This window comes from Myripristis murdjan, chromosome 11, assembly GCF_902150065.1.
Source record: "Myripristis murdjan chromosome 11, fMyrMur1.1, whole genome shotgun sequence".
Classification (NCBI taxonomy): domain Eukaryota; kingdom Metazoa; phylum Chordata; class Actinopteri; order Holocentriformes; family Holocentridae; genus Myripristis; species Myripristis murdjan.
In genome coordinates, this window is record NC_043990.1 from 7,351,215 (window position 1) to 7,376,138 (window position 24,924).

Genomic DNA, 24,924 nt, shown 5'->3' on the forward strand with positions numbered 1-24,924 from the left:
CAGGGTGTCAATATAAGTTTGTTTTAATGCTAATTAACACGCACACGCACACGCACACACACACACACACACACACACACACACACACACACACACCTTAGCCTGAAGAACTGGCAGACTTTGTTTATCCTCAGTTTTGTCTCATATCCTCATGATGACTTGTAAAGTTCAGTCCAGCCTCTTATTCTGCACCTCCAGAAAGTTGCACCTCTGAAAACAAAGTACTGACATTCTGTACTTAAGTAGAAGTAAAGATACTTGTGTGAGAAAAGACTCTGGTCAAAGTAGAAGTACCAATTCAACTTCTTTATTCAAGTAAAAGTAAGAAAGTACAGGCTCTAAAATGTACTTAAGTACAAAAGTAAAAAGTAAAAATGATTTTTTTTTTTTTACCATTAATGATACATATACCTTTTTTGATAACTCGGCAAGATGAAAAAAAAAGTTCAGGGCACACAAAACAGGAACTTGTCCTCTTTTATTAAGAACCTGCAAAGTGCTGGTACAGAGAAAATAAAATCATGCGACAGTCTAGTTTTGCTGCAAGTCCAGTTTCACACAATAATCAAGACTGAACTGACCAGAGGTCTTGAATGAGTAACAGATTGAATAACAGATTTTTTCTTGCTTCTCCAACTCTGTTCCATCGTCAGCTAACGTTATCTTCCCTGGCCACTGTCTTCCTCCACGTCTCCAGATTTCTCTATACAGTTTTCTTTTTCTTAACTGCTCTCCCCGCGCCCTCTCTCCCTTTCCCTCTTTGTGCAGGGTTTCCTCCAGGATTTTTTGAAACTGTGGGGGAGGGCTTCAGCGTTAATGTTAATAATTTTTTACCATGGATCTTTTGTAGCACAGAGGAGATATGCTGCTCAAACACTTGGTATGTAGTGTTAGTGTATGTTTATGAGTTGTAGAACATAATAAATTATCTTGAAGAAGTAGATGTTAAATTCTTATTTGTTTTAAAAAATGGAAATTACTTATCAAAGAGACCTAACAATTCAACTACCAATGAATGAGCAGTAGTATGCATGTGATAACATAGATTGAAAAACAAGCCAAAGTGATACCTCTTCTCTGAATAGACAAACTAAGCCAGTGTGCTGCTGTTAGCCAGTGAAAATAGATCGGAGTGGCAACTCTTCACTTTGTTACACAATCTATGTCAGTGCGCTGCTGTAGCCTGGAATTTTTCTCTGCCTTTTGGACTCGTACGGTGCCGGCGCAGTTGTTGTAATTTTATATCAAATTCATCTTTACTCATTTTAACATCTACTCACAGTATCTGATGAGTGTTGCTCACTGAACAACAAAACCCACTTCACCACATAAAAAAACTTAAAAAAATTTTATTGCCTGTTCTAACACACACTCAAAAAGCCATTACAGAAAGATTTGAACGTCTGTACCAGGGTCGCCCCTCCCTACACGCAGAACACGCAGCTGCGTAGGGCCTCACGATACATGGGGGGCCTCATTTTGCCCGTGGGCATAGTGCGCGCGTCGCCCACAGTATGCGCACAATGCCCATGGAATGATGATGGCCCTGCCGTGGCAAACAATTTTCGCACATTTGGCAGCATTTGCTTGAAGAGCAAGTTTCATTTTTTTCTTACAATTTCTCTGCGCCACCTTTGCATTTTCTCTTCATCTCAGTAGATCCTATGAGATAATGTTCGACCCACATTGCACTGCACACCGGTGCACCGAGCCACACGCTCGTGATATGATTGGGCCAGCCCCGTAGGGGGCTCCAAATAAAATACCCCAAAATGCCCCAATTTGGCCAGGGACAGCCCTGGGCTGTACAATGACACAGCAGAGCGCTGAGCCACACCAGCAACCAATGTCAAATTCAATTTGTGTGATTAATAAACCAGCTGATTATGAATATTAGAATACTGATAATGAATTCACAACACAAAGATGGTGCGGCTCTCAGCATGTTGTAGCTAATGTTGTAGCCGTTTCCCTCTAAATGTCTGGTCATCATATCCATATTGCTAATGATGGTTTATCAAAAATATCATTGTGTGAGTATATTGAGAAAGCAACAATATTCACCCCAACAATAAGGTCAGAATATCAATATTGAAGAATTTGAAGGGAAAAAAAGTGATATTTGATTTTGTCAGTATTGCCCAGCCCTACTCTGCTGATGTTATTCCTGTTGTTTCACATGTAGAATCATGTGCCAATTTAAGAAAATCTGCATTTGATAGTAAGTTTGTACACGATGGAGCCAAAATGCAGGAATTCAGTGTATATGATGAATGAACATAAAATATTTCCTTTTTTTGGATCAGTGGAACAAAGCAGTTATGATCAATTTGACCTGAACTCAAACTTTCTTAAGTATTTATTTTTTTTTTTTCAGTAAAATAAGTTTTGTTAATATCCATTTTTGATTGAAATAGTACACATGTTCTCTAAGAAAGAAAAATATATTTTGATGCCTTGATGACTTCCTGGAATCCACCATCCGTTTTATCTTCACTAATTCTCTCTGTCAAGACGGGGAATCAGTGGAAGAGGTCAGGGGAAGAGGTGCAGCTTTGACAGATGAAGCTGAACTGTCTGAAGCTACAAACACAACACAAAGTCAGATGATTTAAAATGAAATGATCAGTAACAAAGTGAGGAACAGAACTGGTCATGAACAATTACTGCTGAGTGATTACGCGTGTCTGTCCTTCTGATTAAAAAAACTATCGGTCACTAGAGCAGAATGCTTACTGTTCGCTTTTTCAAACCCTGAAATACAAACAAGAAATTACAGTATTAGATAATTATGAACAATTTAAAATTTATATTTAAACAGAAGAACATTCTCTATTATGTGCATCACTATCACTAGATATGACAAATGTATTCTGAAGATTTACATTTCATGCAGTTTGCATGACCAGAAGCACCACACACAAAACATGAGGTTACAGAACACAAACAGTACTCAAAGTGTCACAGGCACTTGTGTTAACAATTAAAAACTGAATTCTGTTAAAGACAGAAACTTCTCTCACCATTATTTCTTTTTCTGCAGATGAAGACTCCAGCAATGCAGATCACCACCAGGACCAGCAGGCCGACAACAGCTCCAACACCACCACCAGTGGGAAACTCTGAGGGAGAATCTGGAGCTGAACTATCGAGCTAAACCTCGAGCTAAACTAAACTATGCCACCATGAAGGAACATATATGGAACATATACAGTCAATACAAACTGCAGTGCATGAGAAAACATAACCTGGGACATAACCTTATAATAGATGCCATATGTAAATTATTTTTAAAAGCTGGAGAAAGTAAAAACATCAACATGACTAATAAAATCTGAATTGCCATGGATGACTGAATTAAACGAAATGACAACAAAATGATAAAGAGAAAAATAATCCAGCACAGAACAACCAAAATAAAACTCCTGAACTACAAGTCAAGTAGACGAGACGTGTCTTTACCACCTTCCTCAGGTCTTCTGATCTCAGTCTTGCCCCAGTTGGTCTTGATCACTTTTGGGTCCAGTTTGGTGACGATGTCCTCCTTGACACCAGAGAGCTGAAACACACAGCTGTACCTCCCCCAGTCTTCAGGTTTGACTGATGAAACGTGCAGGTCAACGCTCTTCTGGAAGGTTCCATCGTGGTTGTGGAGGATCTCTCCGTGGTCCACGTCCTCATGAACCTCCTCTCCGTCTCTCGTCCAGAACATCATGATTTTGTTGGGGTAGAAACCTGAAGCGTGGCAGGTCACTGGAGAGGAGGGAGTCTTCTGGAGGAGAGACACCGAGGGAAGCTCTGGGGAGAGAGAGAGAGAGAGAGAGAGAGAGAGAGAGAGAGAGAGAGACAGAGAGAGAGAGAGAGAAAGAAAGACCAAAAGAAAGAAAGAAAGTGAAAGATAGAGGGAGAAAGAAAGCGTGACAAATAAAGGAAGAGAGAAAAATGACAGAAAGGAAGAGAAAGAGTTAAATACGGAGGAAAAAGGGGAAAAATTAAACAGGAGAGACAAAGAGAGAGAAGCAGGCAGGAGGAAGAGAGGTAAGGAAACAAAGAAAGAGAGAAATAGATGAGAAACAGAGAAAGATCAAAACAGCTGTGTGTAACCTTAAAAACACAGCAACAACACTACAGTTTTTTACAGTGTGCCTATATGTTGTTTCATATCCACTGTAATGTTACTGTACATTGCAAGCAGAAGAGGCATATGAACATAGTTGTGACCATCACATACATCAGGTCAGGTGAGTCTACCTGTTCTCAGCAGAGTGCTCCTCCCATAGTCCAAATACTTCTTCAGCCAATCAATGCACTCCTGGGTGAAGTAGTTCTTCCAGCGCTCATTTCGAACTGCATCTCTGTCCCACTTGAATTTGGTGCTGACAGCCTGTGGTATTGGAGCAAGCCATGTCTTTGTCTTCAGGTCAAAAGCTATAAAGTCTTCTCCATCATAACCAAACTGACTAAAACCATCAGTGTCTCCAGTCTCATCGTCCCATTCACAGCCGTACATGTTCTGGTAGGTGTGGACACCTGAGGGAGAGACAGAGACAGAGTCTGCGGTAAACCAGAGTGAGATTCACACACATGTAAATAAATTTAGATTCAATAAATCTAGATTAAAATAGTCTAGATTAAATAATTTTAGATTTACAATAAACTGCTTAATAATAAATAAATAAATCTAGCTTAAGAAGCTTGGGGGAAAAAAACAAGATTTTATTTTTTGGGCATTTTTTGGTGTGTTTGTGTGTGTGTGCGTGTGTCTGTGTGTGTATGTAAAGAACATGTGTGTGTGTGTGTGTGTGTGTGTCTGTGTGTGTGTGTCTGTAGCTTTACAACAATTTGTGAAGAAAAAACATTTTATCAGCAGAAAGAGAAACATAAACAAACCTCCAGTTTGGCTGAAGAGTTCCTTCAAGGTTTCAATTCTGGCTTTGAAGACCGGCTGGTCACCCAGAAACCTCTGAGTTTCCTTCTCCCAGTACTGAGGATCATAACTTGTGACATTCTCCATCCAGTCCTGTTTGGGCACCACTCTCTTTGTGTTGCTGTCATAGTGAACAATCTGAACACCATCAACCAAACCAACAACAACAAACTCTGGGAAGTTTGGGACTCCAGACGAAGCCGTGTTGAAATACTTCAGGGAGTGACGCACTGTGGGACAAAGAGGGACGAACAAAAACTCAGGTTTACATTTTAAGATAAGCATTTATAATGGTTAAATGTAATCAACTCCTTAACACGACTGATAATTTCAGTTTCTTTTCTAAGACTGCAGGGCAAAAACAAACAATCAGTGATAACAACAAAAACATCTACAACCAATAATAATATCTATAATAAATGTATGTCTGTATCGTGACAGTAATGACTAAGGTGGAGGGAGTTTACACTTTGATATAAAACTAATGTTATGATATCCATGAATTATTTCAAAAACACAGTTGATTCTGTCCTCAACAACAGGAATATTTTCTTAGTGTTACAAAATGCTTCAAAAATAATCCATAATGTGCTTTAATGTCTTTTCATGTAGTTCTTTTCTAACCCCTGGATATCTCAATATAAAGTGAAAGTCTTCAAATCCAGTTTGCTGCTAAGTCATTAATGACACAATTAATTTACAGATAATTCCTTAATGACTTAGCAAATACAATAATTAGTAGTTCACTAATTCTTTGGTAAAATAATGATGATAATAATAATTTTAGTTTAAATTTTTTAGTAGGAGGGATGTTTGGTTTCAGTTTTCAGTGATGAGAACAGCGCCCTCAGGCGGCTGTGTCTGGTATAGTTAATCAAATTGAGTGTTTGCTATTAGAGGACACACTACCTGGTATAGTAAAATATTTCAGGAACGTGGGTGATGTGAAAGCGCAGTGTGACAGTCCTTTAATTATAGAATCAACAGGATGCAGTGGATAGGCCTGATATAAATTAATCTACATTACCTTGATTATGCATTACCTTAACCCTTAATTTGGCAATTTTGTCGGGGCGATTACAACACAGAGTACTTTTTGACGATTTATCCAAAACTGAACGTAACAGACAGATGTGAAAATCTCCAAACGCTGTTTCAATCTGATATCAGCCTACGCAGTAACTAAATCAAACTCTAGTTGTAACGGGCTACAGGCCCACATGTAACACAGGAAATATATTTAAAATGTGAGTTTACCTGGAGATGCAACATGACAGAAGAGGAGCAACAAAATAAACTCCTTCATTTTGATTTTATAAAGAAATAAAGTTCAAAAGAGTGAATAAATCGCCTGGCTGATGAGACTTTCCGACCCTCTGAACGGAGGATGTTTTTTGATCTGTGGGAAAAGTCGAAACAGGGATGTGCCATTCTAGCCAATAGAAATCCAGAACAGACTGCTACGACGTGAATTACTATGGTGGGATAGCAACTGGGGTAGAAAAGCTGTACTCATCCAGGCTACACACTTACAAAAAGATTTGTCTCTAGGCGAGTAAAGACATGTAGAAGTGACTTATAATCCAAAGAATGATCATACAGCTTACAGTGTAGAGAAGCTGAGAAGGAGAGCAAGAGAGAGATGAGGAAAGGTTTTAGAGATCAGCTTCTGTCAATGATTAAAATAACTGATTTATTATCAGTTGTTTGTCCATTGCAGGTTTGATCCATTTCAAAGGTGAAATCTGTGACTGCTCATTTGATTTAGCTGAAAGTGGAAGCTGAGATCATTTATCACAAGTTTCTTTTACAGAGGGAAAAGACTTGTTTTTTCCAGTGGCTTTAGTATGTGTGTCTGTGTGTGGGTCATTTGTATTATTAATATTAACTTATTTATGAAATTCCATTCAATTCAAGGAAAACATTTCAGATAAAATCACAAGAGATTTAGAACTGTAACTGTTGTGAATTTGTCATATATCACGACTGAAATCAAGAAATCAAAACTTGATTTGATTGAAACATGGATTGACTGAGCATTTTTATTTTGAATATGAAATAACGAGTTTAAGATCAACATAAAAAGTGCATATTTGAAAAGGAGTGAGAAGTATAACTTATGTACTCCCACCATTTTTCACAATTACTCAGTTAATGCACACCAATAACATATACATAATCCATGTACATACACATAGTATATATACACTTTTTTCTTTATACACATAATAATAATACCCCCACACACATTCATTTATGCATGCATGCAAAAGCACCAAAAACAAAGAAAATGAAAGAAAACAGAGAGCAAAAATACATATACATGTAGTAATGTGAACAAAACCCAGAAAAAATACAAAAATATAAATAACATTATTCATTAACCTCATACCTCATGGAGATTCTTTCCTTATATCTTGTTTTAAACTGGTTAATATTTTGACATTGCTTTAACTCCACACCGAGACTGTTCTGTAGCTTCACCCCACAAACTGATATACAAAAACCTTTCCTAGTTGTGCGAATACTAAACATTAAAAAAGCTTAGTCACAACTTAGTCAAAGCTGTTGGTATGTAACATAACAAAAACACTTTTCCCCATCAGAATGAGCAGAATCATCCTTTATACAGGCATAGCTACATAAGTGCACACAGTTTTTCAGTTAACTGTGTTGTGATCTGCAGGAGGAAGGGTTGAGGGTCCTCTCAGTCACTTGTCCTGTCTGAATATTTCCACATAGGTCAGGGCAACACTGACAGTGCCTCTTCAAAATGTAAATGAACAGATGATGAACGGAGGGAAAGGCAGTAAATGATACATGAAAAGACACTGCCAAGGTTATGGCACATGCACTGCAAGAAATAACACCTCTCATTTGTTATTTCCACTTGTTTGTTACCTTTAACTTAATGTACCATGATTCATTCTGAATATCAAACTCAGCTGTTTAAGTTTTCCCATTTTGAACTTAATTCATTGTCTGGACTGTGTGAGAATTTTAAACGTTCATTCAACTCAATCTTGGCATAGTGGTGAAGGTTCCCAGCATGCTTTTGGGACATTACCTCAGCCAGGTTTGTTGCTGTTTGGCTCATGTTCCCTATTAAGTTCTTTAGTTTGTATGTGTGTTGTTTATCATGTAAGAGATTTTTGCAAATTTATCAAAATGAAAAAACTGAAATATCATATTGACATAATTATTCAGATCCTTTGCGACATCACTTGAAATTTAGCTCAGGTGCCTCCCATTTCTCTTGATGGTTGCTGAGAGGTTTCTACAAATTGATTAGAGTCCACCTGTGGTAAATTAAATTGATTGGACATGATTTAGGAATGGCACACACCTCTCTATAGAAGGCCTCACAGCTGACAATGCATGTCAGAGCAAAAACCAAGCCATGAGGTCAAAGGAACTGCCTGCAGAGCTCAGAGACAGGATTGTTGCAAGGCACAGGTCTGGGGAAGGCTATGGAAAATTTTCTGCTGCACCTAAGGTTCCCAAAAGCACAGCGGCCTCCATAATTTTCAATGGAAGAGGTCTGGCACAGCCAGGACTCTTCCAAGAGCTGGTCGCCTGGACAAACTGAGCAATTGTGGGTGAAGGGCCTTAGTAAGAAGAAGTGCTTCAAAGTAAAAGATATTATAGACAGCTAAGGCAGTGTTGATCTTCATAATCAAACCCAGATTGTGAAAATATTATCTGAGCTATTAAAAGTCGAACTATTGTAGAAACAGTAGAAGGATGATTTCAGAATCAGAAAAAAAACATTATTTTTGACTTGCCAAACTCAGATTGGGATTAGGGTGCATTCCTACCATACTTTAACATCAGGGAGTGAAGTTAAGAAATAATCATTAGTTACTTCACTTTTACAACTTTGAATATTGCATTGAAAGAATGGAGTCCTAACAGCTGCATCAACATTTTCCACTTGAGCTTGTAAGCTGAAACTAATTCTAATCTTAAGTGGGTTTTACTCATGATCTTCAGGCAGCAGGGAAACTTAAGTGTTCAAGTTGAACCACCTTGATATTTTTTGCAGTGTGGGATAAGTAGAAATTCAGTCTGTCTTTTAGTTTTTGTTTGTAACCTTTAACCATCTCATCTTTGTGTAAGGCCTGTCTGACATGAAAGGCGGTCTGGTGAATATCATTAAACTGTTTTCACAACACTTTATTTTCATCCTCATGTTTTGAGATGAGGCAACGAGAGTGCAAGGACGTGATGGGTGTAAAAAAATAATAATCACAGTTGTTTTGTCATTGTCTTTATAACTGTGTAATCCTTACAAGCTGATGAACCAGATGAAGTCATCCTCAGGCCATATCTTAGCTGTAATTACAGATGAATAGATAATAGAATACTAATTTAAAAAAACAGACTTTTGGTTTATCAGAAACTTTATTGAAAAGCAAAACAGTGATATAAAAAGGAACGCAACTGACTTTGACATTCATTAAGTCAATCCAAACCCATTAACACATTTGGAGTGATGGTGCTCTGCATGTGTTCAAAGAGGAAAGGCCCATTTCTATAAATACATATATATATTATCCAAAACCAAAACATATTTTCAACATTTTTACTCATTCTCTATTTACACAGAAACTTACGAAGTCCCACAGCAGTGTTTCCTCTGTCATTTTTTGCAGCTGTGGTGCTGAGGGCCATAACTCTAGTTTTATCCCATGTCTGTCTCTGTTTAAAATAAAATATCAAAAGTTTGTTTTATTTTGGGATGTGAGAAAAAGAATTCAATCAGTAAAACCCGAGAAACACTAGCAGAATATTTACATAACTGGAAAATCAGTCACTGATGTTCTTGTGAGGACGGAAATTCCAGCATCGGGTAACTTCAAGAAAAACATTTCAGATAAAAGCACAGGAGATTTAACAAATCAAAACTTAGTCAAAGCTCTAATTTTTTGGCTCAGTGAAGTATGATCCTTTCATGAGGGGCAAGCAATTTCCCTCTGCACTTTGTTGGCCAAGCGCCTCATTCTACAACAGTGGAAAGCAGAGGCCAGCCCCCAGTTCCACCAGTGGCTTAAGGAATTAGGTAATGTTTTGCATATGGGAAGACTCTGATACAAGATTGCTAACAATGACAGTCTTCCAAAGAACATGGCAACCTCTGCTAGACAAATGGACAGAAACCAGCCCACAAACCCAGGACCAGTGGGATGCACGTACCTTTTGAGCTGTATATCCTTGTGATGTACTTTGACTGTCACCTCCACTACTTTCATTTGCTGGCCTTTTTTTTTTTTTTTTCCTTCCCTTGGTGGTGGTGGTGGGGGTGGGGGTGGAGGGGGTGAAGCGTAGGGTGGTGTGTTTTATGTTATGTTATGTTGGTTAAATGAAAAACCTGAAGGATAATACAAGCCTGTATTTTCTTCTGTATAAATCCTATTGGTCCTTCAATAAAAATATTAAAAATAAAAAAAAAATTAAAAATAAAAGCTCTAATAAAAAAAAAAAAAAAAACACCATTTTCCCATCAGCATTAGCAGAATCACCCTTTATACGGCCAAAGCAGAATAAGTACACCAAGTTTTTCAGATAACTGTGTTGTGATCTGCAGGAGGAAGGGTCGAGGTTCCTCTCATTCTCTTGTCCTGTTTTTTGTACTGTCATGTTTGTAGAACAATCTGTTTTTTGTTTTTTTGTTTGTTTGTTTGTTTTTAGTAAAAATTATTTTCTGTACAAGTTTGTCTTTATAATCGAAAAAGTAATTTAACTATTCAGGGAGTTACTTGACTCCGTAACTCCCTGGCCTTGTTTTTGATTTATGACATAAATAATTAGTGATCCATTTCTTCCCAGTTCATACACAAAAGGACACTGACAGCGCCTCTTCAATCTTCAACAATCTCCAGCGCAGAATTTATCTAAGAACCTAAAAAGACAGAAAATAACCACATGAGACAACATACAAAATACTTCAACATACATATTTTAAAAGTTCACTGGACATTGTTTACTTACTGTGCATTACAAATTTTTGCACAAACTTTTTATCATTTTTTAAACAGATGTACATGTCACCTTTGTAAAGTCATGAACCTCTGATTTTGTAATTAAACTCTGTTATCATTTTTTTAATAGATGATAATTTCCCTCACCTTCATTAGTTTTGGATGAAGATTTGTTTTACAGCTACAAAGTGAACATCAAGTGACTTTATCAGTGAATTAAGAAAGTTAAAAAAAAAAAAAAACTAAGATTTTTTTGGAGACAATTTTAGTCTCATTAGTATTTTTTTCTTCTACCAGTAAATGACTCACTGTGTGCATGGTGGTCTGTTTGGTGATCAGGCTCAGGAGTCGGTTCCAGAAGTTCAGTTTCGGAGTTGGTCGGAGCTGCAAAGTCAGAAACACAGTTAGTTTAGCTGATCTACATCAACCTATCACTGATTTTTATAAACTACCAGTGGAGGATGAAGTCCAGAAATTGTTTGTCTGCACATCTTTTAAGCTCTCAAAACATGTTAGTTTGTGAATGTTCAAGTTATTATCTATACATATGTTAGTGTGCAAAGTCAAATCTGCTGAGTATCAAGTAAAAGTGAGTTCTACTTACAAGGTGGAGGGGATTCGGCTGAAATAAAGAAGAGAGGCAAATTATTCCAGTTGTCAAAGTTATAAAAGCCACAATATATTTTCTCCTAAAATTTTTTTCCCTCCTCCCTTACTCACTCAGTTGCTCTCAACTTTCTGTTTGGCTCTTATTTTCCCTTGCACTTCTCTCTTACATGAACACGATACTGATTGTCAGGGTGCTGTGGCTCTTGGCCTTACAGTCCTTAGTGCGAATTACAAACTCTGTTTTAATTTATCATTTGTCTTACAGCGGTGATTTCCTCACTGTGGTGGCGGCTGTGCTGCTAAATGAATACAGAGAAAACACTGTCAACAACCCTACAACTCCAGCCGCTTGAATGCTGAAAAGTTAAAATAATAGATCAAGACAAATATAAAATAAGAAAAAAAATCTTCATTAAACAAAATATCAAAAGTTTGTTTTATTTTGGGATGTGAGAAAAAGAATTCAAGCAGTAAAACCCGAGAAACACTAGCAGAATATTTACATAACTGGAAAATCAACCACTGATGTTCTTGTGAGCAAAGAAATTTCAGCATCGAGTAACTTTAAGAAAAAGATTTCAGAAAAAATCACAAGAGATTTAGAACTGTCACTGTTGTGAATTTGTCAAATATCAAGCCTCAAACCAATAAATCAAAATTTAGTCCAAGCTATAATATAATAAAAACACCATTTTCCCATCAGAATAAACAGAATCATCCCTTATATGGCCAAAGCAGAATAAGTACACCAAGTTTTTCAGATAACTGTGTTGTGATCTGCAGGAGGAAGGGTCGAGGTTCCTCTCATTCTCTTATCCTGTCTGAATATTTTCCAGACACGCCAGAGATCCAACGTTTTTTTGGCCAATTAATAAACTCTAAATTGAAGCATTACTGTTATTATCTGCTGTCATGATTGACTGTACTGTTATGTTTGTAGTACAATCTCTTGTTTTTTAGTAAAAAATTATTTTCTTGACAAACTTGTCTTAATAATCCAAAAGTAATTTAAATATTCATAATGTTACAACGTTTTTTTTTTTAATGTGCACTTGACTCTGTAACCCCCTGACCTTGTTTTTGATTTATGATATAAATAATTTGTAAATGAGGTAAGGGTTGGTAGCTAGTTCTTTTCAGGGTTATGCAATAAACAAGATGCTGTGTCTATCAGGACACCAGGATAATGACAGAAGATGAGGACTCCTTTCAGCAGATCTAACAGCTGTGGCTCTTTATTGTGGCACTCAGTGTTGTAACAGTTTCTGGAAATGATAACAATAAATCATATTATATCTAATTGTCTTCTTATTACTAATATAATATTACCACAGAAACAGAATAATATACACATTATCCTCTGTGCATAAAAACCACAATAATACATAAGAAATCAACATCCATACATTTCACCATAAACATGAGTAATTCAACCGAATAACACCCTCTACTGGTTAAAATAAACGCTAAGTAAACACCCATGCATGGCACACATGTCGGCTCCCTCGCCGAGTAATTAGCATAAAATATATCCATATAAAAAACGGCACTTACTTTCTGCATCCACTTTAACACTTGGAGCACCACAACAAGTCCAATCCCAAACAAAAACACACCTTGCAACAGGTAAAAACACACAGGTAAGCCCTACAGGTGTGAGGTGAAAAAACGGAGACAGGAGAAAAAATCCGTCGACTCTGCCGCTGCTAATTAACTCTGCCGAGTGATAACGTCAATTCACTTAACAAGAAAGAAGGAAACTATAAACACTTCCTCTGAAACCCTTCAAAATAAAAGCCTTTTATACAGCCGCCCCCAAATGTGCATAGCACATTTGAATCAAATAAAAGGCTCAAACAGTCTTAGAGAGTCTCGAACTTGGAGGAGGATCTTCCTCACCAGATGGAAGAGCTGGTAACATTACCAACCGGGCTACAGGCCGTGTGAAGATGTGTCCCTTAATGTTGACATCAGCTGATCTGATGCACCCATCATCACTGCGATGGACCTTAACCACGCGTCCTACTGGCCACTGGGCCCGTGGTAGCTGTGGCTCCACCAACATGATGACTGCTTTGTCTTGCAGGTCGGGGGGAGAGGACTGCCATTTCTGTCTTGTCTGTAGACCAGGTAGGTATTCCCTTATGAACCTAGACCAGAACTGATCCGCTAGGATCTGTGAATGTCGCCAGCGCCTGCGGCTCAAGATCTCAGTCTCTGGGTACACTACTTGAGGGAGTGAACCATCAGGCCGCCCCATCAGCAAACTGTTTGGTGTCACAGGGTCAATGTCTGCGATGTCAGCCGATACAAAGCCCAATGGCTTCGAGTTGAGGATGGCCTCAACTTCAAGAAGCACAGTGAGGAGCACCTCTTCAGGGACTGGTTGAGATCCAACACATGTGTAGAGTGCTGACTTAACAGACCGGACTTCCCGTTCCCACACTCCACCAAAATGGGGAGCAGCAGGAGGGTTGAAGTGGAACTTGATCTTCTGACGGGCGAGCTGTTGCTGCAACGCTGGGACCATACTCTCAAAGGCTTCTCTGAGTTCCCGTTCAGCTCCCTTGAAATTAGTTCCTTGGTCTGACCACAGTTCCGCAGGAGTCCCTCTTCTGGCGACAAACCGCCTCAAAGCCATCAAGTAGGCGTCAGAGTCCATATTCCGGAGAAGGTCCAAATGTACTGCTCTGGTAGTTAAGCACTTAAAGATGATACCCCAGCGTTTCTCCTGGCGTCTGCCTATCTTCACCATCATAGGCCCAAAACAATCCACGCCGGTGGAGTAAAAAGCTGGTTTGTGCAGTCTGAGGCGAGCAGCAGGAAGATCAGACATCTTGGGAATAGAAGGCTGACCCCTCCAACGTTGACATTCGGCACAAGCCCGTTGATGCTTTCGGACGGCCTCTCGCCCATGGATGATCCAGAACGACCTCCGCAACTCAGCGAAAACTCGCTCAGGACCAGGGTGATGCAAATCACTGTCGAACTTCTGGATGAGAAGATGGACAACTGGATGAGCTGCATCAAGGACAACAGGATGTAGGGATAAGTCTAGGTCTTCCAACCGTCTGAGTCGACCACCCACTCTTATCAAACCAGAGGTCTGGTCCAGGACAGGAGCTAAGGTGAGTAGGCGACTTGAGGGCGACACTGATTTCCCCGCTGCAAGCAACTTATAGTCCTCAGGAAAGGACTCTTTCTGAGCTCGCTGCAGGACTCTGGTTTCAGCTTGCTGATATTCATCAGCCGTTGGTGGGGTACTGGAGGAGGTTGCTCCCTGGAGCTCTTTGGCAGTGGCCTCCATGAGTTCTTGCCAGGAACTATACTTCATGTCACCTGGGCCATCGCCTGTAGCTGAAGTGACTGTAGCTCCACAAAAGGCAGTTTTACGGAGCTCGACTTGATCCTCTGGAGGTTCAGGCTTGGGCCTTTCTGGCCAGTTGTCTGGGCTTTGCAGAAGGAAGGGGGGTCCCTGGGACCACCTGTTGGGATCCTTAAGCTCTTCTAGAGTTTTACCTCTAGTTAGGTCATCTGCAGGATTTTGGTCCGAGTCCACGTAACGCCAGGTGCAGTTCTCGGTCAGTTCCTGGATCTCTGCCACCCTTGCCCCGACGAAGACCTTGTAGCGACAAGACTGGGAATGGAGCCAAGTGAGCACGGTGGTAGAGTCAGACCATAAGATGGTGTGGGCCACTTCCAAGGTGAGTTCCTTTATGAGGAGACTTGCCAGTTGTGCTGCTACAAGAGCTGCACACAGTTCCAGTCGTGGAACAGAGTGCACACGTTTAGGAGCCACTCTGGAACGAGCAAGGATGAAGGAAAGATGAACCTGGCCCTCTTTGGTCTCTGTCCTCAGGTAGGCTACGGCTCCATAAGCCTGTTCTGAAGCGTCAGCGAAGACGTGCACTTCACGAGTGACAGCCTCAGGGTCAAAGTCTGGGGGCACATATGCCCGAGGGAAGCTAAGGAGAGGTAAGAACTGGAGCTCATCCTCCCAGTTGGACCAGGCTTGAAGCAGCGCTGCAGGTAAGTTCGGGTCATCCCAACCTCGCTGCTTATCCCACAGTTGTCGGATGATGAGCTTCGCCCTGGTAGAGAAAGGTAGGAGGTAACCTAAAGGGTCGTACTGGGAAGCCAGGACCCTGTAGATATTCCTAAGGGTAGGGGTGTCATAGGACACTGGCCTATGCTTGTAGCTCAGGGAGTCTCTCTCCCAGTTCCAACTGAGACCAAGGGTCGATTCCTGGGGGTTGACCCTGTCTAGGGCCAACCATAGGTCCAGGCTCTGAGATCTGGCATCCTGGGGCAAATGATCCAGAACCCTCGGCTCATTGCAGGCCCACTGTCGCATCTCAAAGCCTGCAGAGAACAGAAGGTCTCTAAGGCGATCCACCAGCTGCTTGGCTTCATCTGGTGTACGCACACTCTGGAGGCAGTTGTCGACGTAAAAGCACTGTTCAACTGAGAACCTCAGGATGTCATCAGGCTGGCAGTGATCAACAACATGGCGCTGCAGTGCATATGTCGCGCAGCAGGGGCTGCAGGTTGTGCCAAAGGGCAGGACCTGCCACTCAAATACTCTCGGGGGCTCATCCACCTTCAGGTCACGCCACAGGAACCTCAAAAGGGGACGATCTTCTGGAAGGAGGAGGACCTGATGAAACATCCCCTTGATGTCTCCACTTACAGCAATGCGATGCTCCCGGAATCTCAGTAACACACCCACCAAGGAAGCTCCAAGTGTGGGGCCAGGAAGTAGGTACTGGTTCAGAGTCTGCCCAAGGTACTGGTGAGAGCAGTTGAAAACGAGCCGATGTTTACCGTTATGGGCGACCAGGTGATGTGGAATGTACCAACACTCCTCTGGCGGTTTCTCCTGGTTGACCTCCTGCACAGCACCTGCTCCTATGAGTTTCTGCATTTCCGCTTGATAGATCTCTGCTCTCTCAGGATCTTTCAGGAGGCGCCGCTCAGTACTCCGTAATAAAGCCATGACTGACTCCTTAGGTGCACACAGGGGGGGCATGGCTGCATGACGTAGTAGTGGTGTAGCATACCTTCTAACTCCGTCAACCTCCATGCGCACTGTCTTGGCGTCCAGTAATGAGACTGCTTGTTGGTCCTGTTTGGACCGAGTCACTTCCTTTTCTGGTCTGTGATGTACAGTATCTATCTGCCAGAGCCTCGCGACATGGCGGAATAGCTCATCCACCTGTGGTGGGGAGGAGGTGAAGAGACACTGCACAGGGTGAGCTGGCCGCCCCATGGATCTGACAGGACCTTGAAGGGTCCATCCCAACCTGGTGTGGACTGCTGCTGGGCCACCAGGCGGCCCGAGTCTGACCGGTTCCACAGGGGTTATGAGATGTGCCTGATCAGAGCCGAGAAGGAGCGATGGCTGGGCCTCCTTCAGGGTAGGTATGGGAAGGCCACGAAGGTGTTTGTACTTCTTCTGAAGTTGTTCTATGGGGTAAGTATGCTGAGCTAAACTGAGACGGCTAGCTGTAAAGGCACCTTCAATCTTATAACTGACCTTATGATTGGCAGCTGGAGAAACATGGAAGGATACCTTGTGTCCGTGGAGCACCTGGATATCTTGCCGGACTGTCCGCAGAGGAAGATCTTCTGGGATGCCTTTCATTCCCAGTGACTTGGCTGCAGCTGGTAGTAGCATGGATCTCTCTGATCCATCATCCAGCAGAGCAAAGGTGCTAAGACTGCGTCCCTCGTGGTGTAGAAGCACTGGGACGACTTTCAACATGACCCGATTTCCAGCTCCAGGTCGGTCGAGGTAGAGGGAGTCAGAGGCGGAGTTAGTCAGGCAGCTCTCCTCCTTCCCTGCTACATCTTTGTCACGTCTCTCTGGCCTCAGGTTTACCTCATGAAGGGCTAGGAGGTGTTTCCCTTGACAAATACTGCAGGGCTTCTTTAAGGTGCACTGAGCTGCCTGATGATTCCGTGCACAGCGCCAGCACCGTTTGTTAGCCTGAATCCACTCCTTGAGCTGCTCTTTAGAGAGTTTGGCAACCGCACTGCACTGACTGAAGTGATGTTCAGCACTCTGACAATAGGCACAGGGAGCTGGGCTCGTAGGTTTCTTCTTCCCCGAACTTGGCTTAGGCATGGCGACATCCCCGGATGGCTCTCCAAGACCGTGTAGAACAGTCACCATCTGTTTCCCAGGACGAGTATCAGGCCGAGTAGGCTGTCTTTCCTTACTAGTTCTTGCACTGACTTGGCTGTCAAAGCTCAGGCACCAGGACTCATAGCTGAGCCATTCTGATAGATCATGCAGCGTGTGTGAAGACCCAGGCTGCTTGAACCGATGGCGACGGAAGTCAGCTCTCTGTTCTGCTGGCAGCTTGCTCAGGAGACGAGCCACATGGGAACCACAGTTAAGTTCAATCTCACCCTCTGGGCCTAAGGTCTTCAGCAAACCCACTAGGGATTGGATCTGGAGAGAGAACCTCTGAAATGCTGCAGCGTCACCACGTTTGATTTCCGGGGCTTCTAAGACACTAGCTATCTTCCTTAAAGCTAGCTGATGAGGCTGACCAAATCTGTCATACAGAGCTCTCATTGTGTCAGTGTAGGGAGTAGGTGAATTTAGATAAGCATCAGCTATTAGCTTAGCTTCCTCCAACTTCAAGTGATCCACAAGAATCTGGTACTTGAAGAGTTCTGTGGAGTCTGATGGGAGGAGGTTCTCTAAGGCGAGGCGGAGTCTAGCAAACTCACTGGGGTCTGGCTGAATGAACTTGGGTATTGTAGGTTTGGGGCCTCTATACACTAGTTCTGACACAGGAACCTGTACAGGCTGGTTAGGTGTGAGTGAGCAGGGTGCAGCGCCGGTGGCTGCCGAGGGAGGTGATGCTCGTGGCGGTGCTGGGGGTCTTGGGCCTATGTAGGCAGGAGCAGGGTGAGAGAGTGACTGAGAAGGCTGCGCTGGCGGGTAAGGCAGAGTCCCACTATATGGGGCAGGGTGTGTGAGCTGATGAGGTAGTGAGGCGAACATGGGAGGCTTAGAGGATGACTTAGCTGGAATCTGGTAACCATAAGAAGGTTGAGTGTTCTGTATATCTTGTTTCCCCAGGTTAAGACCACTCATGCCCGTAGGCAGGTCATCCTCAGGTTCAGGCCATGGCGGAGGATCAGGCCAATCCTCCTCATCTTCTTCCTTTGGCTGGATAGGAATGGGATAACTCTGTGATGTTGCAGCAGTAACTCCAAGAGGTCTGTAGCTGCTGTGACTTGAGGCTGAGCCAGCAGACCGTTCCATGTCCTCCCTTAATGAGCGGGCTACACCTATTAGCTCCTTCATCTCCTTCCGGGCCTCATGGAGTTCCTTTAGTGTAGACTGGAACACCTGCTGAGATTGTAGCAACTTAGCGTTCTCTTCCTGGATGGTTCTGATGTCTGGATAAAAAGGTGGGTCTCTGTGGGAACTCCACTGGAGTGAGGTAGAAGCTCCAGGTAGGATCTCTGAGGCTAGGTTTCCCCACTGAAGGCGACCCGGGGCTAGCTGAGGTGTCTCATGATGAGCAGCATCCCCATGGAAGCCACTAAAGGGAGACTGGGTTGAACGAAAATGGCTCATATCAACAGGACCATCCTGGGGAAAAAACACAGTCTGCTCTGAGGGAGGGGGTGGTGTTCCCCACTGTGATGGGTCTCGGGAACGATCTCCCACGTAGTCCACCTCAAAATCTTGATGTCTAGTAGGTCGACGTGTTAGACGTTTGGGTCTCACATCAGGGTAAAACTCTTCTTCTGACTGCATCTTGAATGCTGCATCCGGCTCGAAGGACCAATGTAAATGAGGTAAGGGTTGGTAGCTAGTTCTTTTCAGGGTTATGCAATAAACAAGATGCTGTGTCTATCAGGACACCAGGATAATGACAGAAGATGAGGACTCCTTTCAGCAGATCTAACAGCTGTGGCTCTTTATTGTGGCACTCAGTGTTGTAACAGTTTCTGGAAATGATAACAATAAATCATATTATATCTAATTGTCTTCTTATTACTAATATAATATTACCACAGAAACAGAATAATATACACATTATCCTCTGTGCATAAAAACCACAATAATACATAAGAAATCAACATCCATACATTTCACCATAAACATGAGTAATTCAACCGAATAACACCCTCTACTGGTTAAAATAAACGCTAAGTAAACACCCATGCATGGCACACATGTCGGCTCCCTCGCCGAGTAATTAGCATAAAATATATCCATATAAAAAACGGCACTTACTTTCTGCATCCACTTTAACACTTGGAGCACCACAACAAGTCCAATCCCAAACAAAAACACACCTTGCAACAGGTAAAAACACACAGGTAAGCCCTACAGGTGTGAGGTGAAAAAACGGAGACAGGAGAAAAAATCCGTCGACTCTGCCGCTGCTAATTAACTCTGCCGAGTGATAACGTCAATTCACTTAACAAGAAAGAAGGAAACTATAAACACTTCCTCTGAAACCCTTCAAAATAAAAGCCTTTTATACATAATTAGTGATCCATTTCTTCCCAGTTCATATACAAAAGGACAACACTGACAGCGTATCTTCAATCTTCAACAATCTCCAGTGCAGAATTTATCTAAGAACTTAAACAGACAGAAAATAACCACACGAGACAACGTACAAAATACTTCAATATACATATTTTAAAAGTTCACTGGACAACGTTTACTTACTGTGCATTACAAATTTTCGCACAAACTTTCTGTTATCAATTTTTTTAACAGATGTACATGTCACCTTTGTAAAGTCATGAACCTCTGATTTTGTAATTAAATCTGATGTTAATGTTTGGTTTCTTTTTCCCACTGATAATTTCCCTCACCTTCATTAATTTTGGATGAAGATTCATTTTACAGCTACAAAGTGAACATCAAGTGACTTCATCAGTGAATTGAAAAAGTTAAAAAAAAAAATTGCAGACACTTTTAGTCTCATCGGTATTTGTTCCTTCTACCAGTAAATGACTCACTGTGTGCATGGTGGTCTGTTTGGCGATCAGGCTCAGGACTCGGTTTCAGAAGTTCAGTTGCGGAGTTGGTCTGAGCTGCAAAGTCAGAAACACAGTTAGTTTAGTTCAACTACATCAACCTTTAACTGATTTTTATAAGCTACTAGTGGCGGAGGAAGTCCAGAAATTGTTTGTCTGCACATCTATAAAGCTTTATAAACATGTTAGTTTTGTGAATGTTCAAGTTATTATCTAAACATACAGCAGTGTGCAAAGTCACATCTGCTGAGCATCAAGTAAAAGTGAGTTCTACTTACAAGGTGTAGGGGGTTTGGCTGAAATAAAGAAGAAAGGCAAATTATTCCAGTTGTCACAGTAATAAATGCCAGGTATTTTCTCCTACAAATTTTTCTCCTCCTCTTTTACTCACTCAGTTGCTCTGAACTTTCTGTTTGGCTCTTGTTATCTTCCCTTGCCCTTCTCTCTTACATGAACATGATAATGGTTGTCCTGCTGCTGCGGCTCTTGGCCTTACAGTCTTTAGTGCTGGTTGCTTATCTTTGTGAGCAAAGATTTTAGCTTTGCTCTCCTCTTGCTCCAATCCAGATAAGACCATGAATTCAAAGTTTAGAAGGTAAATGCCAAAAAATGACATGGGTAAATACTTTTGAGTTCCTCACCTTGTTTCTTCTTGTACACTGTGAATCCGATGCCAGCAGTGAGGAGCACAGCAATAACAGCCACCGCAGCAACGATGGGGATGATCAGGTCACTGGGCTTCACTGTTGAGCCAAAAATAAACAAGTAAGTCAATGAGTCATTTAAAGAAATCAGAGCCTGTATAAAGTCAGTTACAGCAGGAATCTGTCCATCCATCCATTACATCCAATCATCTAGTTATTAAATATTTCCGAATATTTATTAACACAGTCCTGTGTTCAATACTGCTAACCTTTATTACTTTGCCTCTGATGCTGAGTAATCTGCAGGATGTTTTCAAGTTCAGCACTACATTATAAGACCTTTTCACTGCTTCTTGGAACTTAAGATCGTTTTAATGATCAACATAAAGAATCAAAACCAGCCTGCTTCCAAATGAATATTGCTAAAGGACGGTCTGAAACTACACATGAGCAGTACAAGAACAGCAGTAAATTAATTACGTTTTCTTGTGTGTAAATATCCTGTTATTGCCTGGTGAAAAAAAATAAGTAAGACATTTTAATATTTTTGAGGGCCTTAAGATAAAATGTTTTAAGATGTTTTTCAGATGTTTGAAGGTCAAATTCTGTGATCAGTGAACCGGAATGAGATCTATGCACTGGTTTAATGGTGACCTCAGTTGACTCTGTTTTTTCTTAAACAAGGTTTTATGATTGAGGGCAGGTTAGCTTTTGGATTGGATTTCAGACTGACACATGATGCATGAGAAAACAGAGACAGGAAGCTAGATAAATTATTTATTAAAACTTCCCATAAAATAAAATAAACCCTACTGAACAGGACAAACAAAAACACTAAAACAAAAACAGAAAAAGACCAGCAGAGCAAAAGCAAAACACATTCACTGCAAATCAAGTTGAACAAATAAACCAAACGTGTCTTTCCCACCTCCATCACGTTTGATCTCAGTCCTGCCCCAGTTGGTCTTGATCACTTTTGGGTCCAGTTTGGTGACGATGTCCTCCATGACACCAGAGAGCTGAAACACACAGCTGTAATTCCCCCAGTCTTCAGGTTTGACCGATGAAACGTGCAGGTCAACGCTCTTCTGGAAGGTTCCATCGTGGTTGTGGAGAATCTCTCCATGATCCACGTCCTCATGAACCTCCTCTCCGTCACTCATCCAGAACAACATGATTTTGTTGGGGTAGAAACCTGAAGCATGGCAGGTCACTGGAGAGGAGGGAGTCTTCTGGAGGAGAGACACCGAGGGAAGCTCTGGAGAGAGAGAGAGGGAGAGAGAGAAAGAGAGAGAGAGAGAGAGAGAGAGAGAGAGAGAGCGAGAGAGAGAGAGGTGGAGAAAGAAGGAGAGAGTGTGAAAGAAAGGGAGTAGGAAAGGATGACAAATAAAGGAGGAGAGAAAATGATAGAAAGGAAGAGAGAGTTAAATAGGGAGAAAAGGAATAAAGTAAACAGGAGAGACAAAGAGAGAGAAGCAGGCAGGAGGAAGAGAGGTAATAAAACAAAGAAAAAGAGAAATAGTTGAGAAACAGAGAAACAGAAAGATCAAAACAGATGTGTGTAATCCAGATTAAAAAAAAAAAACAGCAACAACATTACAGTTTTATGTACAGTGCATCTCTATATGTTGTTTCATATTCACTGTAATGATACTGCATATTACAGTTTTTTTCGATTGCTTACACACTAAGAACATATGCTTAAACCAATGTGACAAAACTTTAACTCACTGTAACTAAACCTTAAACACAGCGTGGTCATACCTTAGACACAAGTGCTGCTTTAAACTGTGTTTGCAATTCTGCAACACACTTCCTCCTGAACACTAGACACTATTTCATACAGAAGACACCTCGCTCAAAAATGAAAGCATGTGGTTACAATTGGGAAAACACTTATGTTCAAAATATAAAACACATCAGGTAATTAGAAAACCTGAGACACACACATGAAAGCACTTACTTAGAAAACTGAACACCAACCACTTAGGGCCTAAGCACTACAAACAGGCCCCAGGTCAGCCATGTTGAGTACTTTGCGTGGAGGCGGTGAGAGAAAGAGGCAGAGGAAGACATCGTGTGCGGTTAGATTTTGTGGCTGGACCCTAACAGACGACAAGATCCACAGCTCCCCCAGCCCCCAGCATAACAGAATTTTCTGCTACTTACTGTGCATAGTTTGATTTTGTTGTATTGTTTTTGTACAGTTTTGAGTTGACACCTTTCTTGTTTATTTTTATTTTTTGGTTATTTTGGAAACAGTTGTTACTGTGAAAAAGATGCTTGATTTCTATTTTGAGCTTTGCAGAATTCTTTTGGAAGAAATAAATGAAAAGCAGTGAAAAATGCAATGTTTTGTGTTAAGTATGTTATTGTGTTGCTGCTGATGTGAAAGTGTGTTCATGTGATGGAAATGTGTATCCTTTTGTCATCAGAGTTACATTTTGACAAAGGATTTTTAAGTTTTGATGACAGTGTTTCAGTTTGCCATAAATGTGATTGGTTTATTTCCAGGTGTTGTGTCTTATTTGCTTGTGTTTAGAGTTTTGGCACAGTGAGCAAAGCATTTACAAAATGAGTTCAAGCAATCAATAAAAACAAAACAAAACTGTAAAAACACACAAGAGGCAGATGAACATAGTTGTGACCATCACATACATCAGGTCAGGTGAGTCTACCTGTTCTCAGCAGAGTGCTCCTCCCATAGTCCACATACTTCTTCAGCCAGTCAATACACTCCCAGGTGAGGTAGTTCTTCAAGCGCTCATTTTGACATGCATCTCTGTCCCACTTGTGTTTGGTGCTGAGAGCCTGTGGTGTTGGAGCGATCCATGTCTTTGTCCTCAGGTCAAAAGCTATAAAATCTTCTCCATCATAACCAATCTGATAAAAACCATAAGTGACTCCAGTCTCATCGTCCCATTCACAGCCGTACATCTTCTGGACAATGTGGACACCTGAGAGAGAGACAGAGACAGAGTCTGCAGGAAACCAGAGTGAGAGCCACACACACATAAATAAATCTTGATTAAAAATAAACAATTTATTAATTTATCAATTAATTACTTAATAAATAAATTACTTAATAAAGATTAGAAAATATTAAGTGTGAAAAGATGTGTGTGTGTGTGTGTGTGTGTGTGTGTGTGTGTGTGTGTGTGTGTGTGTGTGCGTGTGTCTGTGTGTAAAATTACGTGTCAGAGGGGGGTTTCTGTGTGTGTGTGTGAGTGTGTGTGTGTGTGTGTGTGTGTGTGTGTGTGTGAAGCTACATGCCTGTAACTTTACAACAATTTGTGATAAAAAAAAAAACATTTTATCAGCAGAAAGAGAAACATAACAAACCTCCAGTTTGGTTGAAGCGTTTCTTCAAGCTGTCAAAGCTGACTTTTAAGCCGTGCTGGTTAACCAGAGACGCATGAGTTTCCCCGTCCCAGTAACCAGCATCATCAGCTGTGACCTTCTCCATCCAGTCCTGTTTGGGCACCATTCTCTGTGTGTTGCTGTCATAGTGAACAATCTGAACATCATCAACCAAACCAACAACAACAAACTCTGGGAAGTTTGGGACTCCAGATGAAGCCGTGTCGAAATACTTCAGGGAGTGAAGCACTGTGGGATTAAGAGGGACAAACAAAAACTCAGGTTTACATTTTAAGATGAACATTTATAATGGTGAAATGTAATCAACTCCTGAACACGACTGATAATTTCACTTCAATCAATGATAACAACAATAACA

The 24,924-nt window shown here is 41.3% G+C and overlaps 2 protein-coding genes and 2 long non-coding RNA genes across 4 annotated transcripts in view; 1 reads left to right on the plus strand and 3 right to left on the minus strand.

Moving 5' to 3' along the window:
• LOC115368116 (uncharacterized) overlaps positions 1-3,552 on the plus strand; it is a 50,168-nt gene extending 46,616 nt beyond the window's left edge. Inside the window, exon 3 of the long non-coding RNA XR_003928983.1 lies at positions 3,475-3,552. This is a non-coding gene — a long non-coding RNA (uncharacterized LOC115368116). The remainder of the gene's footprint in view (positions 1-3,474) is intronic.
• Positions 1-24,924, minus strand: part of LOC115368084 (uncharacterized) — a 447,723-nt gene that overhangs the window by 74,381 nt on the left and 348,418 nt on the right. The window contains exons 5-6 of the mRNA XM_030064065.1: positions 22,114-22,190; positions 5,045-5,157 (exon numbers count right to left, since the gene is read on the minus strand). Coding sequence (XP_029919925.1) covers positions 5,045-5,157; positions 22,114-22,190 — 190 coding nt within the window. The remainder of the gene's footprint in view (positions 1-5,044; positions 5,158-22,113; positions 22,191-24,924) is intronic.
• On the minus strand, positions 10,683-11,247 carry LOC115368112 (uncharacterized). Its single transcript, XR_003928980.1, has 2 exons — positions 11,218-11,247; positions 10,683-10,829 (listed from the first exon to the last, which is right to left on the minus strand). It is a non-coding gene; the product is annotated as an uncharacterized LOC115368112 (long non-coding RNA).
• LOC115368090 (class I histocompatibility antigen, F10 alpha chain-like) overlaps positions 20,037-24,924 on the minus strand; it is a 410,352-nt gene continuing 405,464 nt past the window's right edge. The window contains exon 11 of the mRNA XM_030064077.1: positions 20,037-20,138. The gene's annotated coding sequence lies outside the window, so the exon portion shown is untranslated. The remainder of the gene's footprint in view (positions 20,139-24,924) is intronic.